General features: G+C 38.9%; 1 protein-coding gene across 2 annotated transcripts in view; it reads right to left on the minus strand.

Annotated features, from left to right (window-relative positions):
- The window catches only part of Dtnbp1 (dystrobrevin binding protein 1), a 97636-nt gene that overhangs the window by 44725 nt on the left and 32888 nt on the right, over positions 1–20023 (minus strand). For both annotated transcript variants that reach the window (XM_048416044.3, XM_048415982.3), the window contains 2 exons: positions 16080–16212; positions 11419–11441 (listed from right to left, as the gene is read on the minus strand). In XM_048416044.3, coding sequence (XP_048272001.2) covers positions 11419–11441; positions 16080–16212 — 156 coding nt within the window. The remainder of the gene's footprint in view (positions 1–11418; positions 11442–16079; positions 16213–20023) is intronic.

The following is a 20023-nucleotide window of genomic DNA, read 5'->3' on the forward strand; positions in this document are numbered from 1 at the left end:
TTCCAGCCCCATTTAAAAAAAAAACTCACATCATTGAAATTACTGTGATTTTACTGCAAATACATTTTTCTGTCCAATTAAAAATAAACCAATCATCTTCTCATAAAGTTTTGATTGTCAAATCCATCTTATCCATAGCTAAAGTATTTATTTAATAAATTCTCAAAATTAGAAATAAGGGTTTAAAATGAACAGTATAATAGCGAGAATCTTATAAACATTGCTGTCTTCTATAAAAATATTTAGAAAAATAGTAAAACGTGTATACCAGTATGCTTTAGTGCCTTTAGTCGTCTCTCCTACTGCAGGGTGACCACTGATACCTCAAATCTAAGTGGATCACATTTCACATGGCTGTGTGCACACCATAGGCACTTGAATTTTGCAGGAAAATGGATGGAGCTAGAAAGCATTATTTTGAGTGAGGTAACCCAGACACAGAAAGACAATTATCACATGTACTCACTCATAGGTGGTTTTTAAACATAAAGCAAAGAAAGCCAGCTAACAAAACACAATCCCAGAGAACTTAGACAACAATGTGGACATTAAGAGACACTTACATAGATCTAATCTACATGGGAAGTAGAAAGTAGAAAAAGGTAAGATCTCCTGAGTAAATTGGGAGCATGGGGACCTTGGGGGAGGATTGAAGAGGGGAGGGGAGAGACAGGAAGGGAAGCAGAGAAAAATGTAGAGCTCAATAAATATCAATAAAAAATGTATATGTATGTATATATATGTATATATATATATATATATATATATATATATATATATATATATATATATATTTGGACCAAGGGTTCCTTCTGATCAGCTGGTCACCTGACTTCTCCCCGGGTCTGTATTCTCCTTAAAAAGCCACCACGGCCGGCAGTCTTCTGAGTTAGTGGGAACTCCATAGCTGCCTTTGAAAGTTTAACCAGCAGGTTCAGAAGAGCCCAGAGTTGATGTCTTAGCACCAACCTCCAAAAGAGCTGAGACACACACTCAACAGGTAAAGTCCTCTCTTCAAGCCTGACAGGCAGTATTTACACAGAATTCTTTTTGTGGTGCTAGAATTTAGTTTTATGAAAGGTATAATTCTTGCTGTCAAGTTTACACTGTGTTCACCAAAAGGGTAATGAAACAGAATTGCTGTATTTGTTCAAGATATCAAACATGTTAAGCAATAAAAGCTTGTACCAATTGGTTCCTAAAATGATCTATTGCTGTAATTATTGATCATGCAATAGCAGTCTATTATCTTTGTAAGAAATTGAAGGACAGCACTTAAGGGTCACAACCCTCATCTCAAGCTCTGTTTGTTGCAGTTTAATACATAAGCTGTTCAGGTGCCAATATCCTCTCCAGTAAAAAAACCATCCAGGAGAGTAGCAGGGCAGGCCACAAGTATGGTATCTGACCAAGTGTCAAAATAAGGACTCAGCGGGGTTTGAAAAATAAACTGTTCAGCTGGGCAGTGGCACACACCATTACCTCCAGCATCTGGCAGGCTGAGGCAGGTGGATTTCTAAGTTCAAAGTCAGCCTGGTCTACAGAGCAACTTCCAGGACAGCCAGAGCCACAAAGAGAAACCCTGTCTCGAACCCCTACCCCCACCCTCCAAAAAAAATAAAAGAAACTGCCCCAGAATCAAAATTAAAAGGATGTAAATTTCCATGTATTACAGGGCACAGCTTTCTTCCAATATCTTTACCACAATATAAACAAGCTTCTAAAAAGCAAATATACTTACATATTAGCATATACTTTAAAGAGAACAAGAGCAGACACACAATATCTTTACCAGAAATCATCAATAAATTAAAATTGTAAGGAGCAATTTTCTTAGGTTAATGACTTAAAATCATGTGCATTCTAAAACCATTCCTCTTAGACCCTATAATGCTAATTATGACAGAGAGGAGGTATAACTCTTATGCAGTCTCTAGAAGTGCTGAAGTTAGATAGAGATGAGACTGGAAGGATCATTTTTTAATTGACTTTAACTCTAACTTGCAATCTCAAAAGCAGAAAAGTTATGATAGAGGCTGGGGGCCACACAGGCTTCTTTCAGACTTCTACCTAACGGCATGATATATACAAGGAACATGTTATAACATCTGCCACCTTAAAGGATTAATGGGGGTTTTTAAAATACAGTAAGTCATAGAAATTATTCATCAGTTGCTTCTAAGGAAAAAAATCACATTACTCAACAAAAAGCACTCAAAACTAATTCTTAAGGTTTATCTTTTCCAGCAAATTCTACAGGTTTATATACCTCTATATGCATATACAAAATGTCACATTTAAAACCATATCCTCAGTCAACGAGTGATAAGTACTCCCCAGCTCTGTAAACTTACAAAAATAATATGCTATAAATCTGTATGAAACATTAAGACATTTTCAAAACCCATCTTAGAGCCAGTCCTCTTAGGTGAACTTTAACTTCATCCTGTCCCCAGGAATGGTTGTATACTTAACTATGCTACCTTCTGCTTGGAAAATAAAGACCTTAGCAGCAAGGATGCTGAATTAGCTTTCACTTCTAATTGTAAGAAATGGACTGGCATTTTAGCTTTTAATATAAATGCTGCTTCATAAAAACATCTATTTGGGAAATTTTACCTGATGGATAAGAAGATGTATATTACACATGCAAATGTCCTAGATCCCCATGCAACAATTATTTGTTCTTAGAATTTACTTAATGGTAATTACTTATTGATATACACAGAAAATAAAGCTCTCACTAAAATATTGCATTTTCAGGTTCAAATCAGTCTAAATTTAATTTCAGTTTTTAAACAATATTTCATCTTTATACCATGCAGTTATAACAAATTTTAATAAAAGCACCTAAGGAAAAACATGAAATAAAGTTCCACCTACAGGGACTCCTCTGACTGTTTTCCTTGGGTCCTGGAGATGACATGGTTTAAAACTGAGCAAACAGGCAGAAGCAGAGCTGGTCAAGAGGATACTCCAGTCACCAGGCAGCTTCCTTCACGCGCATCTTCTGAGATGTAGAACAAAGGGAGGGAGGCTGCAGCCAGAATTCGTTTTTGCTTTCAGTTTTTTTTTCCCCCAAAGAAAATGTATTGAAGCTGTTAGTTTTTCAATGTTTCTGATGGCTTAGGCAGACACACACCAGAATCTACTGCCTCTATAAAGCAAAATGCAAGCCCTCATGGGCTCTGGTATACAAAGATGTATGCACCGATCTGGGACCATACCAAATGATGCTGAAAATCGGGGGGGTGGGCTGGAAATATACTAAATCCTTCAGAATTTGTTATCTAAGCACAAAGATGCATTAGAAACACTCTAAAAAGCACAAGAAACATTAATGTCTAAAAGTAGACAAATTAAAATAAAGGATATGCTTGCTTTATAATACACAGGCATTTTTAAACTTCCCCCACCTCATTTAAATGTAGCTTTAGCAAAGGTTCCCCTAAATTCAGTAACACTGACCAGTGGACTGGAATGCATATTAAGTCCTGAAATGGCACACTTCTGATAGTTACTGTGATCAACAGCAGTATCCTGCTTCAAAACTGCTTACTCAAATACCACTCTTTCTGTTGCCGTCCTTCGGTCAGCCCTTCTCACTCTACCTTCACCTCAGCCTTCCTACATACAGCCTCTTTCCCCTTTTTAAGACAAATAATTTTTTTTGAAAAAATTAAAAAAGAATCTCCCTTAACCTAACACTCTTCCTTCCCCTTTCTCTCTTAGCCTTTTGCTGCTTTGTTGATTCTGTGTTTGTAGACATACATACAGGGGCTGCAGAAGCTATAGGCTTCAGATTACTGCCAACTCAAGACCTCTGTAAGAGTAGTACACACTTTCTTAACTGCTGAGCCATCTCTCCCATTTCAATTCAAGCCTTTTAAATAGTTTTCCATTAAGTCTCTCCTCTTCTGTCCTCTCTCTTCCTCGAGGCCAGTCCTTGCTATGTTGCCCAGACTCCTGCCTCAGTCTCTGAAGGACATGGGATCCAAGGCACATGCCAGTATATGAACTCAATTAAGTTCTCTCATCTTGGAGCTGATCCCAGAAAATATAAAGCGATCTGATCCTGTGATTCTAACTGGAACTCCTTGGATTCTCCAAGTCTACAATTTGTCTCTCTCAAACTAACCTCTATGCTCTCTTGAGCATGCACTCCCCTAAGGAACAAAAATCTTTAACATCAACCTTTCAAATATGATTACTTATATATTATATAAATGAATCCCTACATATAAATTTGCAAATACACACACTGGAGTTGAGACTATGGCTCAGCTTGTAGAGCTCTTGCCTAGGATGCACAAAGCCCTGGGCTTGCTCCTCAGCATCACAGAAACCTGACATAGTGAACACCTGTAATCCCAGCACTCAGAAAGCAGGACAGGAGGATCAGAAGCTCAAAGTCATCCAAAGTTATTTGAAAAAACGGCCTCAAAAACAAACAATACAAAAAAAAATCAACATTTAACATTCCTGACAGGAAGAAGAAAAAAAAGTGAGACAAACCTCACACACGCACGCATGCACACATGCGCACAAGCACACACATGAACAAATAAAAGAAAAAGACTTAAAAGCAGCATTCTAGTCATCTTCCCTGTGTCCAACGTTTTGTATGCACATCCATTTGTGGAGACCACTGGTCTAGAAGGAAAAGTGCAAACCCTGTGCATGACATACAAGGCCAGACATGACTCTAGCCTTCATCCCACACATCACATGCTTCAGTGGTGACAAATTATTTGTAGTTCTTTCAACAAACATGAAAACTTCAGCTTCAATTCTTGAAATAAATATCTCTGTACTCTTGCAAGTATTCTTTCCTCTTTTTGAAGTGTCCTTACATCCAGTAAGCCGGGCAGGTACTTATCATTCAGACTGAATGATACTGCCTATCTCCAGTTGATTACCCCCATTTTAGTGTGTTTATTCCCACTATCCCTGGATAATATTCAAATTATATTAGCCTTTATATCCTATAAGCTCTGACACAGTTTGTTAGCTCCATTAGGATAGAGGGTGTTATTGTAGGACCCACCCATAACAAGCTCAATAGAGGTCCGAGTCTCGATAGTTTACCCAAAGACAATATCTGGTACCAAAAAGACTACAAACTGAGACCACCCAGGAACAGACCATCCAAAGGGAATTCCTCACATTCCAGTCACTGTAGACAGGACCAACTGCCAACACCCACCACTTTTCATCAGGACACCCCAAGACAAATGTCAGCCAACCAGGGATCCTGAATCTTAGAGATCCCGCCCCCAACCTCTGCTATTATAAAAACCCCACCCCAAATAAGTTCGGGGCTCTTTGAGTTTGCAAACTTGTGTGAGAATAAAGGCTCTTTGCTCTTACACACAGGACTCGGTCTCCTAATTGGTTTTGGGGGGAACTCCATGATCTGGGCATAACATTTATATCATCTAACCTGAGTCTTTATTAATTAGTATTACCAAATGGCAGCTAAAATAGTTTCGTCTTAGATGTTGGGACAACTGAACATCAACTACTATGCAAGCTCCACATGCACTATCATTAATTTGATTTGTAGTATGATAAGCGTTGCTGTGCCAGTATATGCTCAAGCGACACTTCAGAGTCGCCCAACACATGAGGATCCTAACAGCTCTGAAGTCTCCAGTCAGGTGATGTGGTGGTTTGAATGAGAATGGCCCCCACTGGCATGGACCACATAGCAATCACAGCTGCTTGACAAAGTTCCAGCATTTCCACATCTTAGACCACACTTCTCCAGCAACCTTTTATTTCACTTTTAACGATTCTCACTATTAATGACTTTCTATTTGGGAAATTTTGTGTGGGCTTTGGTAAAGGATGAAAATATGTACAATGGTAACCTCTCTAAAGAAATAATTCTTTGGGAAAAAAATCACTGCCACTGTAGAACCAGGAATTCCACTGTGCCCTCCTAATTACACCAAGAACATGAAAGTTACTAGACACATCTGATCCCAAGGATGAAAGGCCTACAATTCAGGTATAGAGCCGGGGCCATTAAAGGCAAAAGTTCAGTTATTAACTATAGAGAAATCAGAATGGTACGGTATAATGGAAAAAGAACAAGATATCAGGACCTTCCCTTTTGTTATGAGGGGAACAAGCTCAAATAGTAAGACTAAGACATTGCAGTATAGTGTCTCGTTCTCAGAAGTCATTTTCCCCAAGGTCAGGCTTTTGGATAAAGGTCTCCATTCCCTGGGAGTGCCTCACCCCTTGAGGAAAGCGCCTGCTTGCTATAGTATTTGTATCTCTAACAAGAGGAACTTGTGGCCCTTCCATTAACACAAGACTGGTGCCTATTTTCAAGGTCAAAGCTAGATTCCTCAACCCCTGATCTCAAGCCACAACCCAGCTCACGGGCTCCTTTTCTCCCATTTAACCCTGTATGCAACTATAAAGTATAAAAGGTGTATTCTTTTTTCTTTTCTCTCTTTCTTTTCTCTCTGATGACTTCTTGTAGATGGAGGTTGCTCTTTTGTTCCTGGCCACCCAGACCCAAAAAAATCATACAGAAACTATACTAATGACAACAATGCTTGTTATTAGCTCGGCTTCTAATTGAATTCTTATATCTTATATATATATATATATATATATATATACATATATATATATATATATATATATATATATATCTTAAATTAACCCATTTCTATTAACCTGTGTATCACCACAAGGCTGTGGTTTACCAGTAGATTCTAGCGTCTGTCTCCTTTGGCAGCTACATGGCATCCTCCCGACTCTGCCTACTCTCTCTTTCCCACCTGGCTTGACTCTGCTAAGTCACTGTCAAAACAGCTTTATTCATCAGTCAATAAAAGCAACATATACACAGAAGGACATTCCACATCAACTTCTATTTTCATTCACAGTCTGCTACCGTCAATGCTGAGAATTTCTCCATCTCTAAGACCTCAAAATGAAACAAGACCTATTGTGACCACAAACTTCTTCCCCTTTATGGAACCCACCCCACATTTTCTTGCATGCTTATTTTGCTGGTTTGGTCAGGACTCTGCTAGCCATTCTAAACTTTGTGGCCAAGTTTCATTCATGCTGACATTGCCACCCAAGAAAACTAGGCCTTGCAAATAAAAATTACATATGCTCTTTTCATTTCAACTTCCTACTAAGCAAAGCATATTTGTTTTTTATTCTATTTCTAAGCCTAGCCAAGAAAATTCAGATTATCTTTCTTTATATGAATTTCTCCTAAATGACTTCTCCCCTGGACCTTCCAACACCACCAGCTACTGTTTCCTTCTGTAAGATCTTAGGGAAAGAGATGTTCTTATATTCTTTCTGAAGATGACTTATCTAGATAACATTCTTGTCATATTTTTTATTACCCTAATTAATTCCCTTAATAGCTTCACTCTCACTTCCTCCTTTGGCTCCCCTGATCCTAACTCAAGCTGCACTTTCATCTCTTCCTGTTTATGAGCCATTACTTCTTTACTCCCTTCCCCCACCAACAGTTCTTCCACGTCCCCAGTAATCTATACTGATTGTTCTAACAGGGGCTGTTCCAATCTGCTCAATTTTGATGGAGAGCTACCATCATCATTACCACTTCTTTTCCTTTACCCTTCCCCTTCTCAAGTTCTTTGTCATTAAGCTGCTGTACTCTTCCTCCCATTTCTCCAAATGCTCTGGCACAATCTGGTCCAGGGTTTTCCCAGGCAAAGTCTCAAAAGTCATTCAGCAGGCGGCCCTAGCTGTCTCATTCCACGGGTCTCCTGATGGCCACCATTTACTGAAATAATGACAACTCCTAAATTGTGACATGTTTCAACTTACTGATCACATTTTTTGATAAATAGATTTTATATTAAGTAGCAGATTACAACGAATATCTTATAAAATTGAATCTACTTTGGCCACTTAATTTTTTAAAATTAAAGTTAAAATAAAAATCTATTAAAATACATATGCAAATATTTTAACTTAAAACATAACTACAGTTTTAATCATATACTCATTAAGCATAGTCTGACGAAAAATTCTAGAGTAAGCTACCCAGAATGCACTGGATTAGTCTTACTTTAAAAAAAAGAACAAAAATATAGATGTATGCCACAACAGAACACCTTTCCCAAAATGTTTTCTAATTTTTAACTATACTATTTATAACAAAATGAAAGGCTAGTCAACTATATCAAGTTTTCCAAAGGGTTGCAATCCTAATTTATTGCAATAGTCCTTAACAGTGACATTCCATTTTTGAGTGTGCAGAATAGTACCACATTGCAGAGGTGGTTTTGTGAGGTGACACTTTCCCTGGCTAAGTATTCCATCCTACTTATGGAAATAGGTGTTCGGGAGAGTGGCCAATGGCCGCCTCTATTCAACAAACTATGGGTACCAGGTGGTATGTTTTCTGGAGAAAAGGAATTGGTGGTTGCTTTGCCAAAGTACTGAAACTGAAGGCTAAAGGGCAAATGTAATATATTAAAACCATATTAAGTCAAGAATCGAACAGAGGGACAGGAATATCCAACCCTAAATCTCTGATCCTTGATCCCTTCCAGTGACACATTTTTAAGACTTCAAACCTCTCTCTCTCTCTCTCTTTCTCTCTCTCTCTCAGATTTTTGAGACAGGGTTTCTCTGTGTAACAGTCCCAGCTGTCCTGGAATTCACTCTGTAGACCAGGCTGGCCTTGAACTTACAGAGAGCTGTCTGCCTCTGCCTCCTCAAGAGCTGGGATTAAAGACATGTACCACCAACACCTGGCTAGATTTAAAAATTTAAGAGTAACTTTTAAAACTCAAATATATATAATAACCTACTTTTAAAATTAGGGTTTGAAGGGATGGCTTGGCAGTTCAGAGCACTTGCTGCTCTTACAGAGGACCTGAGTTTATCAGTCACGTGGCAGTCACTACCTTCTGGAACTTCAGTTCCAGAGGAGCCAATACCTTCTTCTGACCTTTGATGGCACTTCATCTACATGATGTACACACATCCATGCTGGTAAAATATTCTTTCATAAAAGATAATATAAGCCTAAATACCTGAGTTTGATCCCTTGAAGGACAAGTATGCTGACAAGTATCTTTAATTCCAGCACTGAGGAGGCAGAGGCAGATGGATCTCTATAAATTCATAGTTGGCCGGGTCTACTCAAGTTCTAGGCCAGCCCTAGAACATAGACATATGTACATAGACAGTATCGTCAAAAAATTAAATGAAATCTTATTTTTGCTGGACATAATGGCATTTACCTACCATTCCAGCTACCAAGACAGAAGGAACATAAATTTTGAGGCAAGCTTAGCCAGTTTAGTGAGTTTGTCTTAAAATAAATAATTAAAAAGGAATAGAGCAGAGTTCAGAAGGAAAACACCTTTCTACCATGCAAGAGGTCCTTTGTTTAATCCTTAGTAACAGAACCCAAGCTCTGAAAAAAAATTTCCATCCTGTCTAAAACCTGATCTATCTGTAGATAGATCTGGTGTGCTGTAAATGTTGCAAAAAGTTAGGAATGTGTTTATAAATAAGTTACCTCCACCTAAATTGAATTATTCTAATCAAGCAATATGCAATATTACCTAGTCTTTTGCAAATAGCTGATCTTTTAGGACAGCGATACACTAAAACAGAATGCTTCAGTAGGAAGATGCAAGTAAAGCTGACATTTTATATAATGTGTGTCCCTGCTTGTCTTCTACTATTAACTTGATTGGGCTTTTTCCATCTCTTGTTATATAAGAAATGCCAAACTGGTTGAACAAAACAAAGAGGAAAATCAGAATTTTATGAAGATTTCAAATCTTATTCAAACAACTGGTGAAAAATAATACCCATAAATAGGGGATCACAATTAAATAAAAGAAACAAGAGCATGATAATACATGCTGTCACATGGCCACGTAATATTACCTTCAACAACTAACTGGCCAAGAGTTTAATTACGGAAGTGGGTAAAACAGAAATTGAGACAAAACAGTCTGTTCAGTGCAGCCACATGAGAAACGTGTCTTCATGGCCTTTGACCTGAAGAATAATCATTTTCTGAAACATTCTAACAGATAAGACACACAGGCCATTCTAACCATAAACAACCACATTGGAAAACTTTTACTCATTCAGTAAACCTAAAGGTCAGGCAAACTTACATGAGGAGTAACAAGCATGAATAAGACCCCAAAAAGAGTCAACAAGTAATTGACCTCTTCTATCTCTTGATAAGAAAGTCTCTAGGGACAGTGGAGTAGTTTTACAGAATTAGTGCAGAACAACTGAAAGGAGGCATAGTGGAGGACTCTGTGCTGCTGAGAAGTCTGTGGGTTTCTCCAGGACCAGTGTGGTGGTTTGCTCAGGATGTCCTCCATAGCTTCAGGCATTTGAACACTTGGCTCCCAGTTGGTGACAACGTTTGTGAGGGTTTGGGGAGATAGAGCCCTCCTGAGGGAAGTAATCACTAAGGGCTGACCTTGAGAATTCCTAGCATCAACCACAGTACCGTGACCTCTCAGCTTCCTGTTCCAGACTTCTCTGACATGCCTCCCTCCCTGCCATTATGTACTCCTCCTCTGGAACCAAAGAAACTCTTCCTTTTATAAAGTACCTTAATTATGGTGTTTTACCACAGCAACAAAAAAGTAATTACTATGACCAAGTATGGGGCACCATGGCCAAGAATGACTCTGTGTCTTCAAAAGCTCCTCTAAGACAGAAAGGAACACTAGTTTGCTCAGATACTCAGAATACATTTCATCCAAATTTCTAATTTTGCAGTTGGAGGAACCAAGCCCAAAATCTGAAGACTAATCAAAGTCACAGAGCAGGCTGAGAGCTGGGCCAGCACTGACAAGGCAGACTTCTGAGAAATTCATGAGACTATTAGGCATACACTGGGCTTCCTTCCCATCTCTTCTTTTCGTGACCCAGAGGGACATTGCACAGCACAAACATTTCTGAAACCCCAAGCCTCAGCAACTCAGAGTCAGCACTCCACCTTAACACTCTCTACTCAGCACAGAGCTTCACTTGGCACCTGTGCACCAGGTAAATCAGAATTTCAAACTTGTTTGATGAAATAAACTTAAGCAAACAATATTATGCCAACTTCTACTTTCTTTTTTGGAGAGCCGGGGGGGGGGGGGGGTAGAATTCCAGACAGGGAGCCCTGGCCGTCCTGGAACACACTCTGTAGACCAGGCTGGCCTCAAATTCATAGATCCACCTGCCTCTCTGTCTCCTGAGTGCTGGGATTAAAGGCATGCCCAAACACCACCAAACTCAACATCTGCTTTTTAACATAAACTCTCTTATTTAAAAGAAAGGGAATTGGATCTTTTCGTTATCACCAACCTAGAACATCTGGCATGATTAATCCCCAACTACTGTAAAATAAAGAATTAAACACAGAATTACCTTTGAAGGCTTCAAGCTCCTTCCTGTAAGAGAAGAGAAAAGCAAACTTAAAATAATTTCTTCCCACCGAAAATTGCTCTTGCATTGTAACAACAGTCTATGAGCCTGAGAAACCCAGAACAGCTTGGGATATTTACATGTCAACTATGTGTCACTGAAGATATCTACACAATTAGACTAAAGTAATGATTTTCATTTCTGTTCTTACCTCCTAACAGCTCAAAAACTACTAAATTTTAAGTGATAAAAACAAAATTTAAGAATACAGAGAACATTCAATGCCATATGTGGTCCATCTCATACAGAAACAATTTTTGAAAAGTGCTTTTTATAATTTTGATAAATATTAAACAATAGATTTCTAAGGTCTTCAACTAAAATTTATTCAGAAAAGCAGTAGTTATTTCCTCATTTAGTAGCAAAGAAGAAAAGTAAGAAAACCAAGGACAGACATTCAGAGCTCACTCTGCCCCTGAAGAGCCACACACCTCTAGGCATCTTCCAGTTTGCTGAACGTCAAAGTCAATTATGGATGCTAGCATGCGTAGTTTCCTGGGGCAATACACAGTGGAAGAAACAGACAATGCTCTATAAAATCGACACTTTGTGACAAAAAAGTCACAGTAAGTTACATTCCAGCACAGGAGGTTGGCGGCTGCTGGACCAGAAGGTGGGATGATACTGAGCAGAGAAGCTGATTTCTTCCCGGCTTAAGGTTAAAATCTCTCAGGAGTATCTTAGAAGCCTTGATGGTAATTTATTCCACACACAGAACCTATCCAACAAGACATTCTGACACTATTTGGAAAACAAAAGCTCCTGAGAAATAGTTAATTCACTTATAAAAACTGTGCTAAAGTCTTAAAGTCTTATACTACTACTAAGATAAATTAACTTTATATGCATATCTTTTGGGTAAACTCAGCACAGAAGCAGTAAAATGATAAGACCCTAGATTCACAGGCATTTAAAGTTGAAAAGAATCTGAGAGATATGGTAACAATGATGACTTGGAATTTTAAAAAGTGGTCCAAAAAGAGTCAGCGAAGGTCTAAGGAATGGGCTTATTAGTGATGTTATACATGTATTACATTCCAGCAAAGTGCCTAAGAAAAATCACTTCCAAATCTGTTTTGTGTGAAAATCTGCTTCATGTGAAAAGCTATGCTTTGGGTACTAAAGGGAAGTTGAGGCAAGGTGGGTGGGGAAAGGAACATCACTGGGCTCTTACTGTATATACTATACATCACACAAGGAACATCTTGCATATTTCTTGTATACACAACTAGCCTCAATATGAGAAAATAGAACTTGGTGACAAAAGGCCACATGGGTATTAGGTGATAAGACCAAGAAAAACTTAGAGCTCTCACACTGTTAATGTGTACAGTCTTTGGCATCCAGAATTGCAGGCTATGTCTAAATCTGACCCACCTGCATGCCAGTCACCTGAGGTAGTTTAGCCCTACCAGAAAATTGCCTGGTAGACCAGAGTCATTGGCAGGAAACTCACTCAGAGCAACCTCAAACCTTTTGCCAACATCTGATCTGTGTTAGAAGACTGTTAAAAATAACTTGAAAGCCATAATCAATAAAACATGATCTAGAAAACCTAACATATCAGGCAGTATGGACTTATTGATAAGGGACCTTGCAATTGTCATGTAGTTGACTGGCTGAATGAATATACTATAAAACCATTAAAGCAACTTTTATCATTTGTGTATTACTGGCATTTTTAAATTAAAAAATTTTAACTGATTAGCCAGATTCCTGAAGAAGGAAGTACCCAACCCTCCCATTATTATCAAATCAATGGCCTATCATTTCAGTACTCTGGTCTTGCCTTCCCACTACAAATTACATGCCCTTCAAGGTTGGTGTATTTGTGGTTGAGTCAAGATGAAGGAATGGGTAAAGAAAATGGAATGAAAAAAGCAGAAACTTTCAACTTTAGTTGTTCTTTTTCATTCTTACAAGTCTACTTAGTATTAGGACACAGGGACTCTGTTCATACTGTTCCTTCTGCCTAGACTTGTATAATCCTAGGCCCACATATTGTAAGTTTCAGGACTCAGCTCTATATATCTTCTTAGGTCTTCCCTGACACATAAAGAAGTCCACTCCTTTCTTACTGCCGCATCACCATTCTATTTACCCAAAGCTCAGTCTACCGCCTGAGGCCATCATTTTATAAAAATTTTGCCTGTGCGCCCCATAATTCATGACTAATATGCAAGCTGACTTCAAAATATCAAGCCATTCGGTGACTGTTAGCTAAAGAAAAGCATGTACGTGGTTTGAAGTCCTTTATTTTGGCTTATAGGGTAAATATTCACTCATTTCTTTATGTGAAATCTATGTACAACTGGTTGCAAAAACATTTTCAAGAGATTCTTGAGATAGACTTGTAGAGCTAAATAATTGCATTCCCAACCACCCCACACATGAGAGTATGCTTTCCTGTCTGTCTCAAACCATATTCCATCCCACACCACAATAAGTACTATTTGTCAAGGCAGTCCCTGTTTCTGTCCATAAAAATTTTCAGCAGGACTAGAAGGATAGTTCAGTTCATAGCATGTTTACCACACAAGCGTAAGGACCTGAGTTTGAGCCTCAGAACATGTACAAAAACGTAAGGCATGGCGGCATGTACCTTAACCCCATAACTAAGGAACCAGAGACAGCAGAATCACTGGGACATGCTGGCCAACCAGCCTAGCCTAATCAGTAAGCTTCAGGCCAATGAGAAACCTTGCCCCAAAACAAACAAATAAATAAACGCTAAAGTGGGTGACAACTGAAGATCAGCACCCAATGTTGAATTCTGGTCTCCCTTCAAATGCACAGAATATGTACACCTACATGAATATGAACAAACACAGACACAAAATGATATCAGTAGCAGTAATACCAGTGTACATGCAGTGTTGTTCAAACACAGTTGGTATTTCCCCTTATGACCACACAGCTCCCTATATGTGATTTTCACCAGATAACTAAAGAAGGACAGCTCATTTTAAAGACTTATTTAGAAATGTGTACTGAGTGTTTTGCTTACACATATATTTATGTATTATGTTTTTGCCTAGTGGCCACAGAGATCAGAAGACAGTGTCAGATTCCTTGGAATTGGAGTTACAGACAGTTGTGAACCACAATATGGGTGCTGAGAACTGAACCCAACTCCTCTGTTAAGTAACCAGTTCTCTTAGCCACTGAACCATCTCTCTGGCTCCAAGAAGAATATTCTTACGTACCCCAAAATACATTGGTTAAAAATCATCCATTCAAATTGTTTGCCAAAGGTAGGGGAGAGCTCTCAGGTTCACAAATAGTTTCCTATAGCTACACTTCCTTCTACCACCGTGAGAATCATAGTCATTCTAAGCCACAGTTAATACTGGGCATGGTTCACGCTCCTGCTTTGGCAAGAGAAGAAAACCATTCTCTGTGCTGAGAAGGCACAAACACAACAAAATTAACACATACCCTTTCTCAGCTACCAACATCTGGGTCTGATTCAGTTTGTTCTAACTCAAAAGTCAATACAAAAGGACAAGTTTGCAGATGTAGGAGTTAAAACCCTGGCTTTGATGATGGCTCTAAGTAGTTAAACAATTTTATGTAACTCAATCTGCCATTCAATTCCAGTGGTTGCTATTCTGCTAGGCGTGGATTGCTAAATGAGAAAGCACACAGTAGCCACTGAAGAGATGCACAGGAACAAAAAAAAAAAAAAAAAAAAAAAAGAGTATAGAGTAAAGGGGCCATCCAAAGAAACCAACCAATCCCTGAGCATGAAATCTAGTACCCTGACCCTGAACCCAGAGCCAGTGAAAGAAACACACACTGAATCTGAAACCCAGGCAAGTGAAAGAAAGAAACACTTTAACTCTGAACCCAGAACCAAAGAAAAACACCCAGACTCTGAAACCAGAGCCAAAGAAATATACTTTGGGCCTGGAATAAGAGTCAGTGAAAGAAATATGTACTGGCCCTAAATCTAGAGTCAAAAAACAAAACAAAAGGCCAGTGAGAGAAACATAGTTTGGCCCTGAAACCAGAGCCTACTCTTCCCCTAACCAACTTAAACCAATCAATCCCTGAACAGGAAAACTAACCAATCCCTGAGAAGAAAATCTTCTCCCTGGGAAGCCCTAGATAAGCCCCCTTGCCTGTTCAGTTGCTGCCCTTTCCCACCCTGGCAGAGGTAGTCACTCTCCTGGACTCCTCCTTCCCAAATAAATCTCTTTCTTAAGAGTTTTGGGTGAAACTCTTCACAGGTATGAAAAAGAATCTTTCCTGAGACATTCCCTTAGTGGGATTGAGCATAAAAACCAGAAGAAACAGTTACATCTGCTACGAAACTCTCTTGGGAGTTGAGCAGAGAAACTGTTTTTTGCTGGAGTCCAAGGAAATTGCTATATTTCTGCAGGGGCTTCTCCTTTAGCAGAATGATCTGTTGTATTCAGCTGGTCTGGTTAATTCTAGCTTACCGGTCGACTACGCCCATCACATATGTAACATGCCACTCCCAAACACACACACACATACACACACACACTAAATTCTATAATTTTTTTTAAAAGACTAGCATGCAAATCAATATAGAACGATTTGAGACTAGATTGTTGTGGCCCAAGTTTCTAACTTACCTCTTACTTTTCTTGTAATTTTCCAGGTGTTGGGACTGTGCGTGCTTGTGTCTTTCTAACTCACACTGCCCACACAAATCCTCCAGATGCAGCAGGTGGTTTTCTACCTCTTCAAAACTCGTCTCTAAATGAGCTGAAAGTATGACACAAAAAGAAACAACTGTCAATTATAAATCACTGGCCAAAAGACAAAAATTTTAAACTGTTATTGGAGAGATGGCTCAGTAGTTAAGAATACATGCAAAGGACCCAACACACACATGAGGTGGCCTGCAACTGCATGTAACTCCAACTCCAAGGGATACAACTTCCTCTTCTGTCCTCTACAGGCATACTTACACTAGTATGTACACATACCACACACAGACACGGTTAAAAATAAAATAGAATGAACAGCATCTTTCTCTTTAAAAAAAAAAACTTAAGCTATTGAAATTGTTTTGTATTTTCTTGGTATTTCTTATTAAACTTTATTTAGGCAAAATTAAATTCACTGACTAACAACATTACAGTATACTTTAACTAACAAGCATATTTCAAACATTTCTCAAGACATACAAGTTCAAAATACCTTAAACATTTATTATTAAAATGATGAATATGAAATATCCCAATTAATCTGATGTTACCTCCAGTGACCTATGTATACCACAAATGAACCAGGTTCTTTTGTTTGTTTGAGACAGGGTCTCATTGTGTCGCTCTGACTGTCCTGGCACTCATAATGTAGACCAGGCTGGTCTCAAACTACAGAGATCTGCCCGCCTACGCCTCCTGAGCACTGGCACTAAAAGCGTGTGGCACTACACTCAGAAAATGAACCAGTTTTTAAAAAATGACAAGCTAGCCAATATAAATAGCATATGTCATACCACTGTAATTTAGTATTTATAATTCCAAGTCATTTTAAGATCTGTTTGGCCTCTGGTACATCACAGACATAAACCTCTGCATGAAAACTACTACAAAGACTTAGTAAGCTGCTGTTTCTGAGTCAGTCACTGGTTGGGGGCACTCAGTTCTTGCTAGTCGACTAGTCGTTCACTAGTCTATCTGCAGATCACAAAACTCTATACTTTATTGGAACATAGAGAGCATTTAGTCAAATCTTTCATTCAAAATATTGAAGACCATAGGCTAAAGAGATGGCTCAGAGATTGAGAGCACTGGTTGCCATTGCAAAGAACCCAGGTTCAATTCCCAGCACCTGCATGGCAGCTCACAACTGTCTGGAGTTCCAGTAATAGGGGATCTAAAACCTTCTGGCATCTTTCAATGCTGGATACACATGGCACAGACACACTATACAGGCAAAACACCCATGTGTATGTGTGCGTATGTATACAGTATGTACATATATATGATTATGGATACATACATACAATAAAACAAAAATATTAACATCCCTTTGAAAACTATCCAAGATCAGAGTCTTGAGAAACTATCCCAAGTCCACCAAAAGGCAGAGAAACAGCTGTGATCCCAGTTGAGTCAGTGTTACATACAATTGGTAGGCTGACAGAAAGTCAATGAACTTACTTCACAGCCGTAGGCAGGAGAATTGCCTGTTTTCTCTGACAACAGAAAGGTTTTAGAGGTCAAATATTTTTAAAACTCAAACAGCCTCACATATACTGAACATTACTTACATATACAAGACTCAAGGACACAGTATGAAAGACAGTCCTGATGCTCAAGGAGATGGCAGAAGGAAGCAGTAGCCTGAGAGGGTGAGGCATGAGGGGGACCAAGGGAGCAGCATCTAATTCCGGGGTTGGGGAAGTTTCATGAGGGACACTCTAGTAAGGACATGAGTAACCCCATATTTTTCAAGAGATATTAAGTCTTTTCTTTTTTCTTCTTAAGTCTTTTCTTTTTTTCTTCTCTCTCTCTCTTTTTTTTCTTTCTTTTTTTTTTTTTTGAGACAGGGTTTTTCTGTGTAGCTCTGACTGTCCTGGAACATGTTCTATAGACAAGGCCAGCCTCAAACTCAGAGATCTGCCTGCCTCTGCTTCCTGAGTGGTGGGATTAAAGGAGTCCTGTCTTTATTCATGCTGATGTATTACTGGAGACCACAGGAAACTTTGAGAAAGGTTAATAATATCACTGTTAATAATAGTTTGACTCTATCAAAGGTAATAGAAAGCCACCAAAAACAAGCTTGAAAAATCTAAACTCTAACCACTGAATAATTACAGCTATGATTTTTTAAAGTTATAAATGATGTACAAAGGGAAAGGCAAAATGCTGTATTAATCATAATACATAATCATTTCCACTACTACTGCAAAAGAATAGTCTTGATGTTGCACAAAGAAACATATCAACAAGTGAAAGTAATCTTGCACACACTGTAAACAATGTGTGCCATGACCTAAACGAGACTAGCAAGCATACATCAGGACAGGAAGTTCCTTAGTTTTTAATCAAACACTAGTGTTGACTCTTTCTCATCCCATTAGTAGAAGCTCCATCTCAATCTAATGCAATGGGATATTCCTAATTGGCTTAAAAGAGGAGGTTATGAGAGTCAAGACTTAGGAAATTCCAGGAGTGGGAAAACAAGCACATACACAAGTTTTGCAAGATGAGGATGTTCGCAGGACACTATGCTGTCGAACAATCTTTGAACACTGTAAATATGTATTACTTTCATTGTTAATAAAAAGCTGATTGGCCAATAGCTGGGCAGAAAGAGATTCTGTGAGACAGCCTGACACAGAGAATGCTGGGAAGAAGGAGGGCAGAGTCTCAGGAGATGCCAGCAGATGCAGAGAGAAGCAAGATGGGCATGCTGTGCTGAGAAGAGGTACCAAGCCATATGGAAAAATACAGATAAGAAATATGAGTTAGCATAAACATAAGAGTTAGCTAGTAACAAGCCTGAGCTACTGGCCATGAAATTATAATTAACATTGAGACTCTGAGTGGTTATTTGAGAATGGCTGCTGGCACAGGAAAACTCCACCCACAACTGTGGCCCTTGGTGCATTAGATACTTTAGATGGGAGAACAAAAATGTTTCTCACACTAGTTTTTATTTTATTGAACAGAAAAATGAAGCTAGCAGACTCACCCTGGCAGTGGTACAATAAGCACCTGAGAAGCAGTATGTGCCTCATAAAGCACACAAAGACCAACAGAGCCAGAGTAATTAAGATTCCACCTTGACTGGTAATAAGAACTAAACTACGATTAACATGAAATCCAGTTAACTCTAAGGATTTTGATGTCATGCACTGGTTCAGAGAGGACACTGAAATGCAAGATTAAAAATCTAACTCTGCTTTTGTTCGTAAGCTTCAATGTGACTACTCGACTGTAGAAGGAGAACTAAATGCACACAACATCGAAGCTGCCAAAAGGGTGATGTGAACACAAGTACTTAAACTTAGCATTTGATAGTAACTAAATATTAAAGTATAGAAAAAATGTATAAGGGATTAGCTAAACTTTATCAGATGTCATTTACAGCTTCGCTAGCTGGACGTGGAGATACATACCATAACCCCAGTATTGGAGAGTCTAACACAGGAAATGTGTTGAAAGCTTGAGGCCAGTGTAGGTTACATGGCAAATTCAAGGCATGTTTGAGCTATTTTGCCAAGATCCTATCTCAAAAACACCAAAAGTGCTGTCAAGCATATGAGCACATGACTGCAATTCCAGCACTTGAGAAGTGAAGAGGCTCGGAATTCTAGACCAGCCTAGGCTATATGAAACTCTCTTTCTACAGATGACCTAGGTTTGGTTCCTAGCACTCACATGGTGGTTTACAACCACCAGTAGTACCCCCAACTCGAGGGGATCTGACACCCACTTCTGGCCTCAATGGGCAATAGGGACACATGTGGTGCACAGACATACATGCAGGCAAAAATGCCCATACATATAAAATAAAAATAGTAACAACCTTCTGAATAGACCAACAAGCAACAAAACAG

This window comes from Myodes glareolus, chromosome 14, assembly GCF_982192425.1.
Source record: "Myodes glareolus chromosome 14, mMyoGla1.1, whole genome shotgun sequence".
Taxonomy (NCBI): domain Eukaryota; kingdom Metazoa; phylum Chordata; class Mammalia; order Rodentia; family Cricetidae; genus Myodes; species Myodes glareolus.